This window comes from Coccinella septempunctata, chromosome 7, assembly GCF_907165205.1.
Source record: "Coccinella septempunctata chromosome 7, icCocSept1.1, whole genome shotgun sequence".
In the NCBI taxonomy this organism is placed as follows: domain Eukaryota; kingdom Metazoa; phylum Arthropoda; class Insecta; order Coleoptera; family Coccinellidae; genus Coccinella; species Coccinella septempunctata.
Genome location: NC_058195.1, coordinates 18,834,745 through 18,852,595, shown reverse-complemented (window position 1 = coordinate 18,852,595; position 17,851 = coordinate 18,834,745). Strand labels below are relative to the sequence as shown.

Genomic DNA, 17,851 nt, shown 5'->3' with positions numbered 1-17,851 from the left:
TCGAATGGACTACTGCTAAGCTTTCGTGTCGAAGTGCACTTCGGCCCGCGAATTGATTTCAAATGCAGCTCAACAATTTTGTGCATACTCACCATCAGAAGATCTTCGTTATCACATGGTAAAATTACTCTGTCTACGCATTCCTCTTGTATTTGTCGAGGCTGCATCGTTTCTTCGCCTCCTCCAGAGCCTTCCATCTCGTCTGCTAACGCTGCATTCATTGTTGAAGAGTTGTTGTTTGGGGCAATCTTGAAGGAATCCTCGTGACAAGGCTCGTAGGCAATGCTACACATCCCTTCTTCCTGCCTGATGCAGATGTTATAATCTTGGTCAGCCAGATGGCGTCCGTTGTCCGCGAAGTTCATGGTTTGGATGATGCCACTTGGTCCTTGGTGGTATTGGAGGCATCCCATAGGAGCACGTTGAGAGAAGGGTATCTGAGTAATGGTCAACTCCCACAGGCGAGACACTGCTTTTCGATTAAGAATCATGGTGATTTCTATCGTGTTTGTTATGTCCTCTACATCGAAATATGCTGGAAATAATCTATGCTCAGTAACCATGTTTGTAGAGAGCGTTCTCTATGTCTACGTGCCAAATTGTCATTTGATTCTTTGCTTCTTGAATTTCTTTTTCTACTTCACGGAGTAGTATAGAAACTACTGAATGACTAAGTTCATGAGGAAAGCAATAAAAGTTAATGCCGAACTTTACCATGCTGTCCACTATTGAAACCGCAAAGTTTCAGTCTCCTATTTTCATTACCGGTCATCATGAATACATCATCTTCGCAAACTCCAGTCTTTCTGTTCGGTTGTCCCTGAAAATACTTCTTATTTCAGAAATTTGGCGTATGATCTACTGTCTACTCACCAGGTTGAAATGTATGAAATCTAGCCGAAGCTGAGCTATCTCTTCGTCAATTTTTTTCACCGTCAAATTACAGGAAGACATTGATCTGGTCAGATCCGGGAAATCTGGATTGACAAAATAAGTGAGGTTATTGATAACTTCTTGGTTGCAGGTTACTGTAACTGAAATCGTATCGTTGTAGATTCGATGGAATTTTTCTGAATAAGAATGCTTACACACACAACAGACACCAAATCCCATGGCACATTTTCCATGTGAACTTCCACCCTGTATACGACATTCGTACGTGTTCATACAAATTCCTGAAAGAAGTAGGTTATCATCTTACTTTTTAATGATTCTCCTATTCGAAAATATTTCGAATTCAAGAATTATTCTGTTAACTTGATGATCAATTGTTTCTCAAAAGGGTCGGCATGGCCGCCATATTGAAATGTGAGCAAGTAGCGGTGAACTCTAAGAAAGAACTTCTTTTAGAGTTCCTAGGAATCGAAATTGCATGGATATTATCGTCTTCGTGATGAATAAGATTTCGATTCACAGAATCTTCCTTCTTTGCTTGCTAGGTATTTATTGAATTTCTAAAGTATTCCAAACAGATATCAGGTTATAGCATAACTAAAATCCCACTAATGACAAAAGAGAATATATCAAGAGAATATCGATGATGAAAGTTCCACCAGCGTTACAGAATATAAAGATCGTTATCGACCCACGTATGGAGGATAGATCGATCCATAGTCAACAAATTTATATACCATTTTTGTTTTCTATCAAGATGGCCTAATATGATATTATTGATATTTTCTAAGCCGGATTGAAAGAGATTAGGAGTTTTACATAGAACTGGAATGGTTTCTTGGCTTCCGAGGAGATATGAGTTAAAACCCAAATGATTTTTTTTTTTTGGAAAAAAACACAAGAAAAATTTTGTTTTCATGTGGAATGTGCTGTGCTAATTTCAAAAATACTGCTCAGCAGGAAAATCTTTCATAAATATTTTATGTAGGTTTATCTTACCTCTTCTCCTTCCATCCTTGGAAAGACATTCTTCTTCAATAGGAACAGGAAAAAAATTCAATACTGAAAAAGGCAGAGAATAATTTTAGACCATTCTGTATTTGTTGCAATGTTCATTTCGAAGTTCATATTTAGTTTTTTTTTGAAAAACTTTATATACACGGTGAAACGTCGACTCATGCATTGAATTTAATCGAAAAGGTGATTCTGGTGGTTGTAAATTACAGAAAAATAATGAATAAATTAGATAGATATAGTGTTAAAAATATTAGTAATCGAATGGAGCACGTTGGTGAAATCCATTAACTACTCTATTCCAATTAATTTATAGTCTGCAAACTTTGCCTTTGTGTTCAACGTTATTGAATATCTATGTGGTGAACTAGTGTTGCAGTGGGTATTAAATTTTTAATATGAAAATTGTGTTTTCGTTCAAATTCCCTTTTTCATCCGACCGTTAGATTTTCCCATCATCACTATATATGTAGAATATTGGAATGTCCAATATCGAATAATCCTTCATTTCGTTAATGCATAATATAAAAGTTCATCCTTTCAAATTGAAAATCGGGCTTCACCCAGTGTTCATAAATTTTACGCAAAGAGAAACGATAATTTTCGATAAAAATTCGATGTCGAATTTCAGGACGGTAGCGAATTTGAACCGTCAACCGAAAAATTATCCATTTGTTACACGTGTACCTAGTAGATTGGGGAACTCAATTTCCAACCAAACCTGGAAATGCCTTCTGTTGGTAGATGCGTTATCGAAATTGAATAAATGAAAGAAAGAATAACGAAATTGGAAAGAGCTGTTAAAGCAGGGCGTTGGATCCAGCACTCATGCGAAAAAAAATCATTCATATTCATGTGCAATTTTTTTCCTGTGGCGACGCCTGGTTTTCAAAACTATAATTTTATGAGGACATCGTACGCTCGTAATTTGTCCACAGTGGAATTTATCGCGGCAGAATGTGTGGAAAAATGTACGTACTCTTTTCGCTGATACTTTGAATAAATTGTACTTATGAAAATCCCTTCCCGTCATAATTTCTGATAAAAAAATCTAGCCAAGAACCGCGATATTCAGCGGTAAGGCTTCTTCAAGACGCCGGGTAAAAATAATGGGGTGAATTTCACAAGATGAAGAAGCGAGCTGTGAGTTAGAAGACTAAATCAAAGTTTTAGATCTCTCTTTACTTGACTACTATACTATATAGATGATTTTCAATGACTGATGGCCAATTAACTAAAAACTAATTCATTTTGTGAATAATCCTTAATAATTATTTATTATTTGGGTGGAATGTATATGAATTTAAATAAGATAAGATAAAATAATGATAATAATAATAAGAGATATTGTACATAAATGGATGTTTATTTTACTATTCGCTCTACATGTTTCGGCCTATTGAGGCATCTTCAGGAGTTTCGTCAAAATTTACAGATCATATTGTGCAACATACATCCTCTGGTTATGCTGAATTGAATCAAATTTCATAGATGTTAGAACAAGATATGATCAAGTTATCTTCTAATTCACACAATAAAAATTCTTTCGTTTTTAAAAAATTATAGCGTCAAATATTCTTCTATTTACCCGTTAAAACGGTAAGACGAACGTTTGCAACGGGTAAAGAGAAGAATATTTGACGCTATGATTTTTTAAAAACGAAAGAATTTTTTTGTATAAGTTAGGAGTTAACTCGAATTGAATCAAATTTCATAGATGTTAGAGCAAGATGTGATCAAGTTAGGACCTAATTTATGCAATAAAAATTCTTTTGTTTTAAAAGAAAATCATAGCGTCTAATTTTCTTCTATCTAGGTGCCCGTTACAAACGGTAAGACAAACGTTTATTGCAACGGGTAAATAGAAGAATATTTGACGCCATATTTTTTTTTAAATCGAAAGAAATTTCATTGTATAAATTAGGAGTTAACTTGATCACATATTTTTCTAACATCAATGAAATTTGATTCAATTCGGCATAAGGTCCTTTCGTTTGCATAAAAAGTGTAGCACTTTTCTACACTCGATTTGATTTACACCAGTGTAGAGGAAGTGTAGTTTATCTACACATAGTCAAAAGGAGATGTAGATAAACTACACCTTCTCTACACTGGTGTGAATTCAATCAGAAAACGAATACTAGAATCGAGTGTAGAAAAGTGCTACACTTTTTATGCAAAGAAAAGGACCTAATACCAAAGGATGTATGTTGCACAATATGATCTGTAAATTTGAACGAAGCTCCTCGCATTTAGGGCGAAACATCTATATAGAGCGAATAGTAAAATAAACATACATTTATGTATCTCTTATGTATGTATCTCTTATTATTATTTTATTTGAAAATGTTCCATGGCCAATTGGTTGGAAATATGTTAAAATAATGATATTCAGATCTATAACACCCGCCGATATAAATATGCATATATATTACGATCTGAATCGAATTAGCTAACCACCATTACTGTGGGTGCTGAAAGAGAGACTGCCACATTGAGGAAGAGTAGATGCTGACCATGGTTTCTTATTCTTATTCGATATCTCTCAAATTTCTCTGATATCATTGAGTTGAGTAGGTACTCAAAGCTAATATGTGGGTACTTTTGAGTAACAAAGTCAAATACCCTTGATAAATCCAAAAATATTGCCAGTATAACTAGTGGCGGATTAACCTAACTGGGGGCCCTAAGCGCAAGACAAATCTGGGGCCCCTACTAAGAATACAATGTAGGACACAGACATATCTTATGTAAATACATACCGGGGGCTTTTTTTTTTCAATTGTCCATGAAGTGAGTTGCTACTTTTTACTTATTTCTTTATTTAAATACCAACAAAAATAAAGGGTCGGGATAAAATTAATAAGAAAAATAAATAAACATATTTGAATAATTGAAAATATATATTATAGAAGATATAGAAACTAATGCACCTTTTTTTTCTACAGGAAAAAAAAACATAAAACTAGTGAACAAAATTGAAAAATTAATAAAAACGACTATAACAAAATGAATATGGAACATTTTTTTATTTAATTTTAATGAAATAAAAATCGCTTCTATTCTGGCCATAGGTTTCCCGTGATCACTTATTACACTCAATTGCAAAAGGACCTCTCTAATATTTTTGTAGCTATCAGCTAAGGCACAAACTGCATTAGCTCTTGATGACCATCTAGTATCGCAGATTCTCTTGATATGTTTAGCTTTGTCAGTCAAGCTGTTTTGCAAAATATTCCATCGTCTTGTTGGGGCAGAGAAATAAACACATAAATTCTAAACGAAACAGAGATAATGTATGGCACTTCGACATGATTCGGCTGCTGAGTTCCCCACTAAATTGAGAGAGTGGCTGGCACAAGGTATATATGTAATAGGCTGTTAGACCGAATTCAGATAAGTACCTATTCAATGCAGGACAAAAAATTCCTTTCCTATTAGATTTTTCTCCTTCCCTGTGGCTCGAAAAGCGATTCCCAAAGAAGACAATAGTTTCACAGTAACTACAATCTTTTTTAGAATTTCACGCCAATAATTTTTCTCTGCATCTAACTGTTTCATTAATTCTGTGTCAATGAGTAGGGATCGGTCGCCCGAAAACTCTTTGAATCGAAAGATCAGTGCCCAGAAAATATATTGCCCCGAAGGATCACTCGCCAGAAAATACCGCCCACTATCTCCTGATTGGCCGACTGACCAAAGGACAATTGTCTGTCATCTTTGTCTAACCATTTATGAAGTTTGACAGAAGTTAGGCACAGATTTTTGATATGATTGTACAAGTTGGGGATTTAATTTTAAATTTTGTACAGCTGACAGCTGACCATAGATAACCTAACCTGTTTGTTTATATTTACATAACCGTTACAGTCGGTGCCGGAAACTTTCTGATTTTTATTCGACTTATTACACTAATTAAATGAGACCATTGATATTGATACTTTGAAAGCAATCTGATGATTACATGCATTAAGAGTTCTTCTTTTGGGTACATCAAACTTTCCATTTTCCAAAAATAAAAGTAGGTATCGAATGAATTGTACAGAACAAGTACCATTCTATTCAGTTATATATATATTTTTTTAGGTAATATTAGATGATCGAAATACTCAAAAATCTGGAGCATTCTCAAATAACAAAACTAAAATTTTAAATGATAATCAAATGTGATTTAAACCAATACATTTTATCGAGGAGTAGAATGAGTATCTGTTTTCGAAGTAGTCAGTGAGAGTCTGCAATCTCAAGTTCCCGATACTTATCACTTTCAATCCCTCAAGAAAATGCAGAATTTTCTTGAATTGAATAAATTTTATGGATTACAAGAGACAATGCATGAAAACGTTATAACATTCTCCTCAAATATGATTTCCCAAAGAAGATAATATATGAATACTGATGGAAGAATCAATTTCGGCCCGAAAAATGCCTTTTAATATAAAATATTTCAGCTTATTTCGTGAAAAGTTATTATTTGTACAATTCACTGCTAGGGAGAAAGGGTCTTTTACTGGAGCTCTTTTATCATACACCAGATTGTGTGGTATCCCGTCACATTAAACTCTACTAAAACTTTATCTCATACTGTTGCTTTACTCATTGTTGGATGTTGAACATTGTTATGCTTATTATCATAAAAATATATCGTGGGCAAACAATCAAAACCCACTAAATCCCTTTTTTTTTGGTAAAATGCCATTTTATCACCTGTAAAAGATCTTTAACTCCAAAACCATCTTTCCAAGCAATCTATAACCTTCATAATTTACATCAAGCCCTCAATAGTCTAACATTCAACAGTAAAAACCTATCAAGTCCACTTAGGGGAATTCTCAGAATGCAATGGGTTATGATTGTATGCTCACGATATATAGATAGATGCAATCAATCAATCAATCAATGATCGAAGTAACATTTCATTTATGTCAACATTACACATTAAGCATGGATTTCACAAAACTCCCATTGTCCGATCAACAATATGACAGTCCCTCGGTTTCCTAAACCAAATCACTGTTACTTTTGCATTTCTGAATATTTGGAAGGAGTATCAATTGAGAATCATTGAATGGAGGTGTATATAGATCATAATTGGATGCCAGAATGATATTCTGAATGCTCATGACTGAATTATCAATTGCAAAGAAATTGACGTTTATATGTCAAGCAAGCTTTGATTCCCAGATCAAGCTTTGTGAAACCGGGGATAAGGCTTACATTAATTGTGAATGAGCTGTAAACAGTGAATTATTGATTTGAGACTGTAGGCTTCACAGTTTCATTTTTTCCGAGTACATTCTTGATATATCATTTCATATTTCATGTATTTTCAAGTGAAATAGAAATTTTTCATATCTCTTTTCTTTCATTTCACAAATCCTATCACTATTTCAATATTATAATATCTTTGAAAATGGAGATTTAGCAGAGTGGGAATGGGATTGAAGAGCAACAGAGAGCAAATTTTTCTTGGGATGTGCCAGAATTATTTTTTCTTCAGAGTTATGGGTATATAATAATAATGAGGAAAATTTTTCTTGATTGAAATGTTCATTAAGGTTTCATAAAAAAACTATGCTATAATGAGTTTTAATTAATTGAGGGAATAATAGAAAACAGTGTGTAATTGTAACATTAAGATACGAAAAAGAAGAAATTAAGAATAATACAAATAATTATCAGATACAAACAAATAAATTGTATGATGACTGTAAGTTTCAATTTTTACAATGGCTTGGACCAGGTGCGTCAAAGCTTCGGCGGGCCTTGGTACATAAAGAAATTACAGGCCCCCCGTTGGTTTTAGGTGTTAGCATTGTATAAAATACAGGCCGATTCTTCCGAATCGGCTCGGTTTAAAATATTCAGTAAGGGCGATCCTACGGGAGGGGGGATAAAGAGGGTAATTACCCCTCCAGAGCCCACAACGATTTCGATTTCATTTATGAAAAAACTGAGAAAAAACAATATTATATAATGAAATGAAAAGAAGAGATTCCTTGTACAATTTTAAGAGAAAAATATGCCAGCTCTGGACACTTGCAAATAATGTATTCAGCTGTTTCTGCTTCTGATCGACAGAGACTACAAATCTCATCTCCTGACTCACCCATACGGTGCAAATGATATTTGTACCGACAGTGCCCTGTCAGCAGTCCCACCATCACCCGAGGCTCAGCTCTTGACAACTTTAGCAGTTTTCTGGTGTAGGTCGATGAAATCATCATGAATTTCTTTGACTGAGTAAGTCCAGGAGTGTTTCTCCAGAGGGTTAGTCTGTTGTTCAACTCCCATTGTTGGATCCCATTTGTATTGGTACTTTCCGAGCCCACAGAAAGGCTAAGGTCCAGCAGGATGCTCTTTTTGCAAGTTCATCGGCTTTCTCGTTTCCTTCAACAACACTATATAGTGCCCTGGGTACCCATATATAGTAGAGTCACTTTGTTGTCTCTGGCCAGTTGCTTTATGGTATTACGGCACTCCCATGTCAACAGAGATCTCTGGCAGTGTGATTCCAGGGACCTCGGCGTGGCCTGGCTGTCCTTGGTGATATAGATATGCGCACCTTTGAAGTTCATTTTAAGACACTCCTGAGCGCATACGTAAACAGCCAATGTCTAGGTTAGACATGGGCAAACTTTTTGAGGGGAGGGCCAGATAAAATGAAAAATTACCAATTCACTATCACCTCTGCTGTGGAGTCTGGTCATGGACGATCTTCTGAAGAGGCTAACGGCAGGTGGCTCTTATAGCCCTGGCATACGCCGATGACATAGTGGTGACTGTGAGAGGCAAGCTTTTTTTTTTTCTTGGTGTAGCAGGAGGAAAATCTGCAAAACAGACGAATACATCCTCTCCTGAGGGGGAACAGTGTGGGGATTCTCACTCTCTGAGCTCGAGACCCACTAAAAACCCTTAACTGCTTCTTCATAGGTTTCGGGCATTTTGCCTATTAACCAGTTGACTCTTATGGTTTCTGGACTCTCACACGATCATAGTCGTGTTGATAGTTGTATGCTGCCTATAGCTTTTATAGGCTAAGCTCTTCTTTCGTTACATTTAAATCCTGAACTGATCTCTCGGTCTTCGGTGGTAGGTTTTTGACCTTCAAGCTTCTTCCGTTGGATCGTAGTCGACTAATCTTCGATGTTATCAAAAATTTTCTAACTATGTATGCAGATGACACGTCTCTGGTGTTCTCAGAGAACGATTCAATAAAGTTGAAGGAAAATATAATACAAGCACTGCTAACACTGGACGAATGGTTCAAGGATAACAATTTATTACTGAATTTTGAAAAAACTCAAATGTTAAGATTTTCATTTAGAGATGAAGCACTAAATGAACCGGACAGAATTGCTTGTAACAATTTTTCATTACAGCCCAAACCTACAGTAAATCTGCTGGGAGTTGACATCGATGCACGTCTGGACTGGAGGTGCCATGTTGAGGGGGTGGCAAAATCACTGGCAAGATGTTGTTACTCTGTAAGAGTTCTAGCAGATTCAGTAAGTCAGCAGACAGCTTTAGAGATGTATTACGCACATGGATATTCGAGGATGAGATATGGTGTAGTTTTTTGGGGGAACTCCACAGACGCTGCTCGAGTATTTGTTCTTCAGAAGAAATGCTTAAGGAATATTTTCTGCTTGGATAGGATGGAGTCATGTAGGCCTATTTTCGTGAAATATGGTATACTGACATTGCCGTCTATCTATATCTATGAGGCCGTTTCTTTCCTACTCAGTAACCAGAGTTTATTTCGAGAACATATAAGGGACCATGAATACAAAACGAGGAAGAAAAATGATTTAAAGCCACCACGGTTAAAATTTTCTTACATCCAGAAAAATGCTGAATACCAGGTCATTTCAATATATAATAAGGTACCAGGAGAGACCAGACTACTTTATAATACCAAGCAGTTGAAAAGTAAATTAAAGACATTTCTGATAAATAAAGCTTACTATAGCGTATCTGAATATCTAACTGATAAAATTAAAATTGATGATTTCATTATGTAAGTTATTATAAGTTTTTTAATTTGACATGCTCGAATCCTATTATGTAGGAATAATGTATTATTTTTGGGCGAATAAATATTATCTATCTATCTATCTATCTATCTATCTATCAATTGTCTGGTTTAAGAGGTTGCTCCATCTATCTTCACATAAAAGTTTCTATTCCTCAAATAGTTCCTTATAATCTTGCATAGCTATATATATATCCTGCTTTTTTCATCTTGTAGATTAGGCCTTCGTGCCATACTCTATCAAAAGCTCTCTCGATATCCATCAGAACTAATCCTGTGGCCTGTTTGGTCTGCATTCCTTCGGTGACGTATTCTATGAGCCGTAGTATTTGGAGTTCAGTCGAATGTTCTCGTCGAAATCCAAATTGTTCGGGTGGAATTATCTTCAACATTTCTGTTTCCTCATTCAGCCTTTTGGCGATAACCCTCTCGACGATTTTTCCTAGTGCTGATAGTAGGCTGATTGGTCTATAATTTTGAGGAAATTTCCGTTCCTTTCCAGGCTTATTGAAAACTATCATTTCTGCAGTTTTCCATCTCTTTGGGTAGAATTCGGTCCTCATCACTCCATTTTTTATATTCGTCAAGGCTGCTATTCCTTTTCTAGGCAATTTCTTCAACATATAATTCGTTATCCTATCTTCTCCCGGTGCTTTCCGGTTTTTCAGTTTCATTATGATCTCTCTGATTTCTGTTGGTGAAGCCGGTTTTGGAATGATTTCGGTATCCGGTGGTTCCATCATCAGTTATTCTTCTTCTAGATCTTCATTGTCATCATAATTTCTGTAGTTTATTCTGGCTTCTCTCTCAATTGAGTCGGCAAGTGCCTCGGCTTTTTCAAGTCTCGTATATACCATTCCGTTTGCTCCTTGCAGTGGAGGTATAACTGTCCGTTCTCGTCGTAAGCGTTTTTGCATTTTCCAAGCCGAGTGATCTTTTGTGTTCAGTTCACTTAATCTCTGGTGCCATCTTTTATTACGCAGTTCTGTTAAAGCATTTTTCAATATCTGACTATGCTTTTTCAGTTTCTTCTTGTCTTCTTCTCTTTTTTTTGTTCTGTAGAGTCTTCTGTTCTTTTTTATAAGTTCCTTTATATCCCTTGGCGTATCTCCATGTGAATGTTTCGGAATTGGTTTCCTTATTCTCTTGGTGCTTTCTTCATAGGCTTCTTTTATTTGATTTTCCAATTTTTCAACTGCTTCATCTAATTCATCTCGGGTGTTTATTCGGGGAATTTCCGTGATTTTCTCCTGAAGTAAATTCTTATATTTCTCCCAGTCTGTGCGATCCTTGGTTTGTGTCTCTTCTTCGTTTCTTGGGCCATGTCCCACTATGAATTCTATGGGAATGGGGTCTGAAGTTCCGTCTTCTATTGTATCAATGCTGATTTCTTCAGTGATGTCTTTCATTACGACAATGTCCAGTACATCGGGTAGTCCATTTACTCTTGGTATGTAGGTCGGTATATCAGGTCCTATCACAACTGCATTAAGTTTTTCAGCATAAATCTTTAGTCTTCTCCCGTTGGTATTTTCCACCCTATTGTTCCATTCCTGCTGCAGAAACAGCAAAGGCTGGCCTGTGTTGGTGCTAGGGGAGCTATCCATACATCTCCTACAGCAGCGCTTGAGGCCACACTTGATCTGCCTTCCCTACACTTACATGTGAGGAAATGTAGTGTAACGGGGTTTTCCTCGGCTGACTCGAGCGCCAGCTTTTCTTTAAGGGAGAATAGCAAACCTACCCTGGCAGCTACTAGCCGGAGACAGGGTTCCCTGGTGTCTAGGGTGTTAGCGACGCACAATGATGGGCAGAATCAACGTATAGGGGAGAGTTCCTTTGAATTGGACGGCCCATGAACCGGACGCTACAGTTTTTTAAAACACTCGATGGTGATTTGGCATCCTTTACGTAAATCCCATTTTCGCAACAAGGCGCGAGCCACAGGGTCAGCCATTTTACAAGAGATCTCGATCGATGTTGCGAAAATGGGATTTACGTAAGGGATGCTAAATTGCTATCGAGTGTAGTAGAAAACTGTAGCGTCCGGTTCATGTGCTGTCCAGTTCAAAGGAACTCTCCCCTACAACTTTTATTTGTCGATTCGTAAAAGGGGAACACAAATAACACTAGGAAAGGGTGCGCCACCCCAAAGTGTCCTCGGTACCCCCCGGGTATCCACACCAGCAGGGTATTTTAACGACAGTAGGGGTGGAACTAGATAAGACGGGAAATTTCGGGAAAGGGTGAGCCACCCCAAAGTGCCTTCGCCTACCCCCCGGGTATCCACACCAGCAGGGTACGTTAATGACAATAGGGGTGGAACTCAGACTCGGGTATAAGAGGGATGTCGACGGAAAACTGAAGTTCCAATAAAAAAAAACTAACGGAGTGTCGTCTTACCTCTGGGCTATATTCGGCCACTTACACTCACAACTCTCGAATTCACCCGAATGGTACACGGTAATTACTGAGAGAAAACAAAACTAAAAATTTATATTCTGAACGGCAAAAAATGAACCCAAAACTCAAAAGAAATCTTATGCTAAAACTCAACGGCGTAAGGTAAGAGTGAAAATCGGAAGTCAAGCGAAAGTCGTAAGTTATAACAACCAGGAAAATAAATCGTAAGTGAAGTGGCCTGCGGGGGAACATCTGATTTTATACCCACAGGGGGGGTGCGGAAATCAGATGTGCCCGACAGTCGAAATTCGGTAAATTTGCGTCGATGAAAACGTCTTAATTTCGACTTATCTGTGCTAGCGAACAAAAAAACCTCGGTTATCTTCCAATTCAGGATGTTTTATACGGTGCGACATCGTTTTTAGGAAATAAAAACGGAATAAAAACGGTACGGTATGTTTACAATTCCAAACGATGTCGGAATCCTGAATTGGAAATTCGAAAAGATATTTTTCGGAAATTAATTCGAAACAAAATTATTTAAAAATGAAAACTAAAATAATTATTCTAAAATGAGGGAATAGGTTTGAAAACCCATTTTCTCATTACAGTAGCCTTCTAGAAGCAATAAGAACGGGAATCTCCTACACGAAAACTGGGTTGGACATATGAGGATATTGAATCCACTGGACTCAAACCTCTTGGAAAAACCATCGGATGTTTATACCAATCATTTTCGATTTCGAAACGCCCTTTGAAACGATTAAAGCTGACCGTCCTAGTGCAATATAACTTTTCTAAATCGTTTGGACAAAAAGTCATCCACGTGGTTTACTGATGGATCAAAAATAGGCATTGGCATTGGCGAATATGGACCTAAATTGAGGATCTCCAAAGCCCTGGGAGGTGAACCCTCTATTTTGAAGACCTAGACACTGGCTGTTTACGTATGCGCTCAGGAGTGTCTTAAAATGAACTTCAAAGGTGCGCATATCTATATCACCAAGGACGATCCAACGGAAGAAGCTTGGAGGTCAAAAACCTACCTCCGAAGACCGAGAGATCAGTTCAGGATTTAAATGTAACGAAAGAAGAGCTTAGCCTATAAAAGCTATAGGCAGCATACAACTATCAACACGACTATGATCGTGTGAGAGTCCAGAAACCATAAGAGTCAACTGGTTAATAGGCAAAATGCCCGGAACCTATGAAGAAGCAGTTAAGGGTTTTTAGTGGGTCTCGAGCTCAGAGAGTGAGAATCCCCACACTGTTCCCCCTCAGGAGAGGATGTATTCGTCTGTTTTGCAGATTTTCCTCCTGCTACACCAAGAAAAAAAAAAAGCTTGCCTCTCACAGTCACCACTATGTCATCGGCGTATGCCAGGGCTATAAGAGCCACCTGCCGTTAGCCTCTTCAGAAGATCGTCCATGACCAGACTCCACAGCAGAGGTGATAGTGAATTGGTAATTTTTCATTTTATCTGGCCCTCCCCTCAAAAAGTTTGCCCATGTCTAACCTAGACATTGGCTGTTTACGTATGCGCTCAGGAGTGTCTTAAAATGAACTTCAAAGGTGCGCATATCTATATCACCAAGGACAGCCAGGCCACGCCGAGGTCCCTGGAATCACACTGCCAGAGATCTCTGTTGACATGGGAGTGCCGTAATACCATAAAGCAACTGGCCAGAGACAACAAAGTGACTCTACTATATATGGGTACCCAGGGCACTATATAGTGTTGTTGAAGGAAACGAGAAAGCCGATGAACTTGCAAAAAGAGCATCCTGCTGGACCTTAGCCTTTCTGTGGGCTCGGAAAGTACCAATACAAATGGGATCCAACAATGGGAGTTGAACAACAGACTAACCCTCTGGAGAAACACTCCTGGACTTACTCAGTCAAAGAAATTCATGATGATTTCATCGACCTACACCAGAAAACTGCTAAAGTTGTCAAGAGCTGAGCCTCGGGTGATGGTGGGACTGCTGACAGGGCACTGTCGGTACAAATATCATTTGCACCGTATGGGTGAGTCAGGAGATGAGATTTGTAGTCTCTGTCGATCAGAAGCAGAAACAGCTGAATACATTATTTGCAAGTGTCCAGAGCTGGCATATTTTTCTCTTAAAATTGTACAAGGAATCTCTTCTTTTCATTTCATTATATAATATTGTTTTTTCTCAGTTTTTTCATAAATGAAATCGAAATCGTTGTGGGCTCTGGAGGGGTAATTACCCTCTTTATCCCCCCTCCCGTAGGATTGCCCTTACTGAATATTTTAAACCGAGCCGATTCGGAAGAATCGGCCTGTATTTTATACAATGCTAACACCTAAAACCAACGGGGGGCCTGTAATTTCTTTATGTACCAAGGCCCGCCGAAGCTTTGACGCACCTGGTCCAAGCCATTGTAAAAATTGAAACTTACAGTCATCATACAATTTATTTGTTTGTATCTGATAATTATTTGTATTATTCTTAATTTCTTCTTTTTCGTATCTTAATGTTACAATTACACACTGTTTTCTATTATTCCCTCAATTAATTAAAACTCATTATAGCATAGTTTTTTTATGAAACCTTAATGAACATTTCAATCAAGAAAAATTTTCCTCATTATTATTATATACCCATAACTCTGAAGAAAAAATAATTCTGGCACATCCCAAGAAAAATTTGCTCTCTGTTGCTCTTCAATCCCATTCCCACTCTGCTAAATCTCCATTTTCAAAGATATTATAATATTGAAATAGTGATAGGATTTGTGAAATGAAAGAAAAGAGATATGAAAAATTTCTATTTCACTTGAAAATACATGAAATATGAAATGATATATCAAGAATGTACTCGGAAAAAATGAAACTGTGAAGCCTACAGTCTCAAATCAATAATTCACTGTTTACAGCTCATTCACAATTAATGTAAGCCTTATCCCCGGTTTCACAAAGCTTGATCTGGGAATCAAAGCTTGCTTGAAATATAAACGTCAATTTCTTTGCAATTGATAATTCAGTCATGAGCATTCAGAATATCATTCTGGCATCCAATTATGATCTATATACACCTCCATTCAATGATTCTCAATTGATACTCCTTCCAAATATTCAGAAATGCAAAAGTAACAGTGATTTGGTTTAGGAAACCGAGGGACTGTCATATTGTTGATCGGACAATGGGAGTTTTGTGAAATCCATGCTTAATGTGTAATGTTGACATAAATGAAATGTTACTTCGATCATTGATTGATTGATTGATTGCATCTATCTATATATCGTGAGCATACAATCATAACCCATTGCATTCTGAGAATTCCCCTAAGTGGACTTGATAGGTTTTTACTGTTGAATGTTAGACTATTGAGGGCTTGATGTAAATTATGAAGGTTATAGATTGCTTGGAAAGATGGTTTTGGAGTTAAAGATCTTTTACAGGTGATAAAATGGCATTTTACCAAAAAAAAAGGGATTTAGTGGGTTTTGATTGTTTGCCCACGATATATTTTTATGATAATAAGCATAACAATGTTCAACATCCAACAATGAGTAAAGCAACAGTATGAGATAAAGTTTTAGTAGAGTTTAATGTGACGGGATACCACACAATCTGGTGTATGATAAAAGAGCTCCAGTAAAAGACCCTTTCTCCCTAGCAGTGAATTGTACGAATAATAACTTTTCACGAAATAAGCTGAAATATTTTATATTAAAGGCATTTTTCGGGCCGAAATTGATTCTTCCATCAGTATTCATATATTATCTTCTTTGGGAAATCATATTTGAGGAGAATGTTATAACGTTTTCATACATTGTCTCTTGTAATCCATAAAATTTATTCAATTCAAGAAAATTCTGCATTTTCTTGAGGGATTGAAAGTGATAAGTATCGGGAACTTGAGATTGCAGACTCTCACTGACTACTTCGAAAACAGATACTCATTCTACTCCTCGATAAAATGTATTGGTTTAAATCACATTTGATTATCATTTAAAATTTTAGTTTTGTTATTTGAGAATGCTCCAGATTTTTGAGTATTTCGATCATCTAATATTACCTAAAAAAATATATATATAACTGAATAGAATGGTACTTGTTCTGTACAATTCATTCGATACCTACTTTTATTTTTGGAAAATGGAAAGTTTGATGTACTCAAAAGAAGAACTCTTAATGCATGTAATCATCAGATTGCTTTCAAAGTATCAATATCAATGGTCTCATTTAATTAGTGTAATAAGTCGAATAAAAATCAGAAAGTTTCCGGCACCGACTGTAACGGTTATGTAAATATAAACAAACAGGTTAGGTTATCTATGGCAAAGAGGAACAAGAGATTTCACTCGTCCAATTTAGTTCCTGAGTCTGTGTAAATGGTGGGGAGACCTTCAAATCATTCTACACTCCAAACTAACGCTAATTGGTTTCAAGTTCGGGGTGATCCAATCACATCGCAGATATATTGAATAGGAGAATAGGCCAATCAGCTTGAAGAATGAAATCGGCTCTCGTTTTGACGTTAATGTCAAGTCAATTGTCAATCGTATTTTGTAATTTGTTTAATATTTTTGTGAAGTATACAAAAGCTTTTGATGAATTCAGTTTTTGTTAATTCTAATTATCCATTCGAATAGATTCTTGTTTGGATCAACCGATATTCCATATTCATGGTTAAATAACACGTAGTCATTCTGAAGTGAAGTGGTATGCCTTTTAAGGCCTGATTTTCCAATAATTGTGTTTTACTATAATGAGCATCAAATTCATAATTATTATAAAAAGTAATCGTGATGTTAATTGCAAAATCTTATAACATGCTAGGCACTATAATGTATTTTATAAAGAGATGTCAAGAATGAAACTCCAAAATAAAAATGGGTGTTAGTTAAGGTAAAATGGTTTGACACTATTGAAAGAACTGCTTATATTGGATATATTTTTATTCCGATTATACTAATAATGTTCAGATCAAAGATTATAGTCTATATATATATATATATACTATAATCTTTGGTTCAGATATTTCGGCTAGTTATACTTTGATAATGTTCATATATTTGTACCGATTATATTTTAATACTGTTTCCTTTTCATAATAAAGCAAATACACCTTTTCAATGAAGCTTTGCATCTTTTCGAGAGAATTCAATACAAATTAAGTTACATTATATTATGTATTTAGATTATTGAAAACTTATTCCACCCCCAAATTACTTTACAACCGCTGCATAGTCAACGGTCAGGAGCACTAGTCAGCCGAACACATTCGGAATATCACCAATGCATTTCATAATATTGTAGCATATTATTAAAGGTAAGTCATTATTTCTGTATTGGTAGGTTGATGAGCTCTTGAAGGTTTTCATTTGCCGATTTGTTTAAGAACTGGTTATTGAAACAAGAGCAACCACAATATCTCCATATTCCACAAGTGGAAACTTATCGGGACTGTAACTTATATCTCTTTCTTGAATTATGTAAGCATAAAAACCCCCAATCTTGTTTATCCTC

The 17,851-nt window shown here is 36.4% G+C and overlaps 1 protein-coding gene and 2 long non-coding RNA genes across 3 annotated transcripts in view; 1 reads left to right on the top strand and 2 right to left on the bottom strand.

Moving 5' to 3' along the window:
• LOC123316323 overlaps positions 1-17,851 on the bottom strand; it is a 43,065-nt gene that overhangs the window by 2,087 nt on the left and 23,127 nt on the right. The window contains exons 2-6 of the mRNA XM_044902340.1: positions 1,894-1,956; positions 1,089-1,175; positions 874-1,034; positions 715-820; positions 93-535 (exon numbers count right to left, since the gene is read on the bottom strand). Of these exons, the coding sequence (XP_044758275.1) occupies positions 93-535; positions 715-820; positions 874-1,034; positions 1,089-1,175; positions 1,894-1,956 (860 nt within the window). The remainder of the gene's footprint in view (positions 1-92; positions 536-714; positions 821-873; positions 1,035-1,088; positions 1,176-1,893; positions 1,957-17,851) is intronic.
• LOC123316324 lies at positions 5,505-7,264 on the top strand. The gene is made up of 2 exons (XR_006538056.1): positions 5,505-5,929; positions 5,995-7,264. It is a non-coding gene; the product is annotated as an uncharacterized LOC123316324 (long non-coding RNA).
• Positions 16,285-16,653, bottom strand: LOC123316325. The gene is made up of 2 exons (XR_006538057.1): positions 16,463-16,653; positions 16,285-16,397 (listed from the first exon to the last, which is right to left on the bottom strand). It is a non-coding gene; the product is annotated as an uncharacterized LOC123316325 (long non-coding RNA).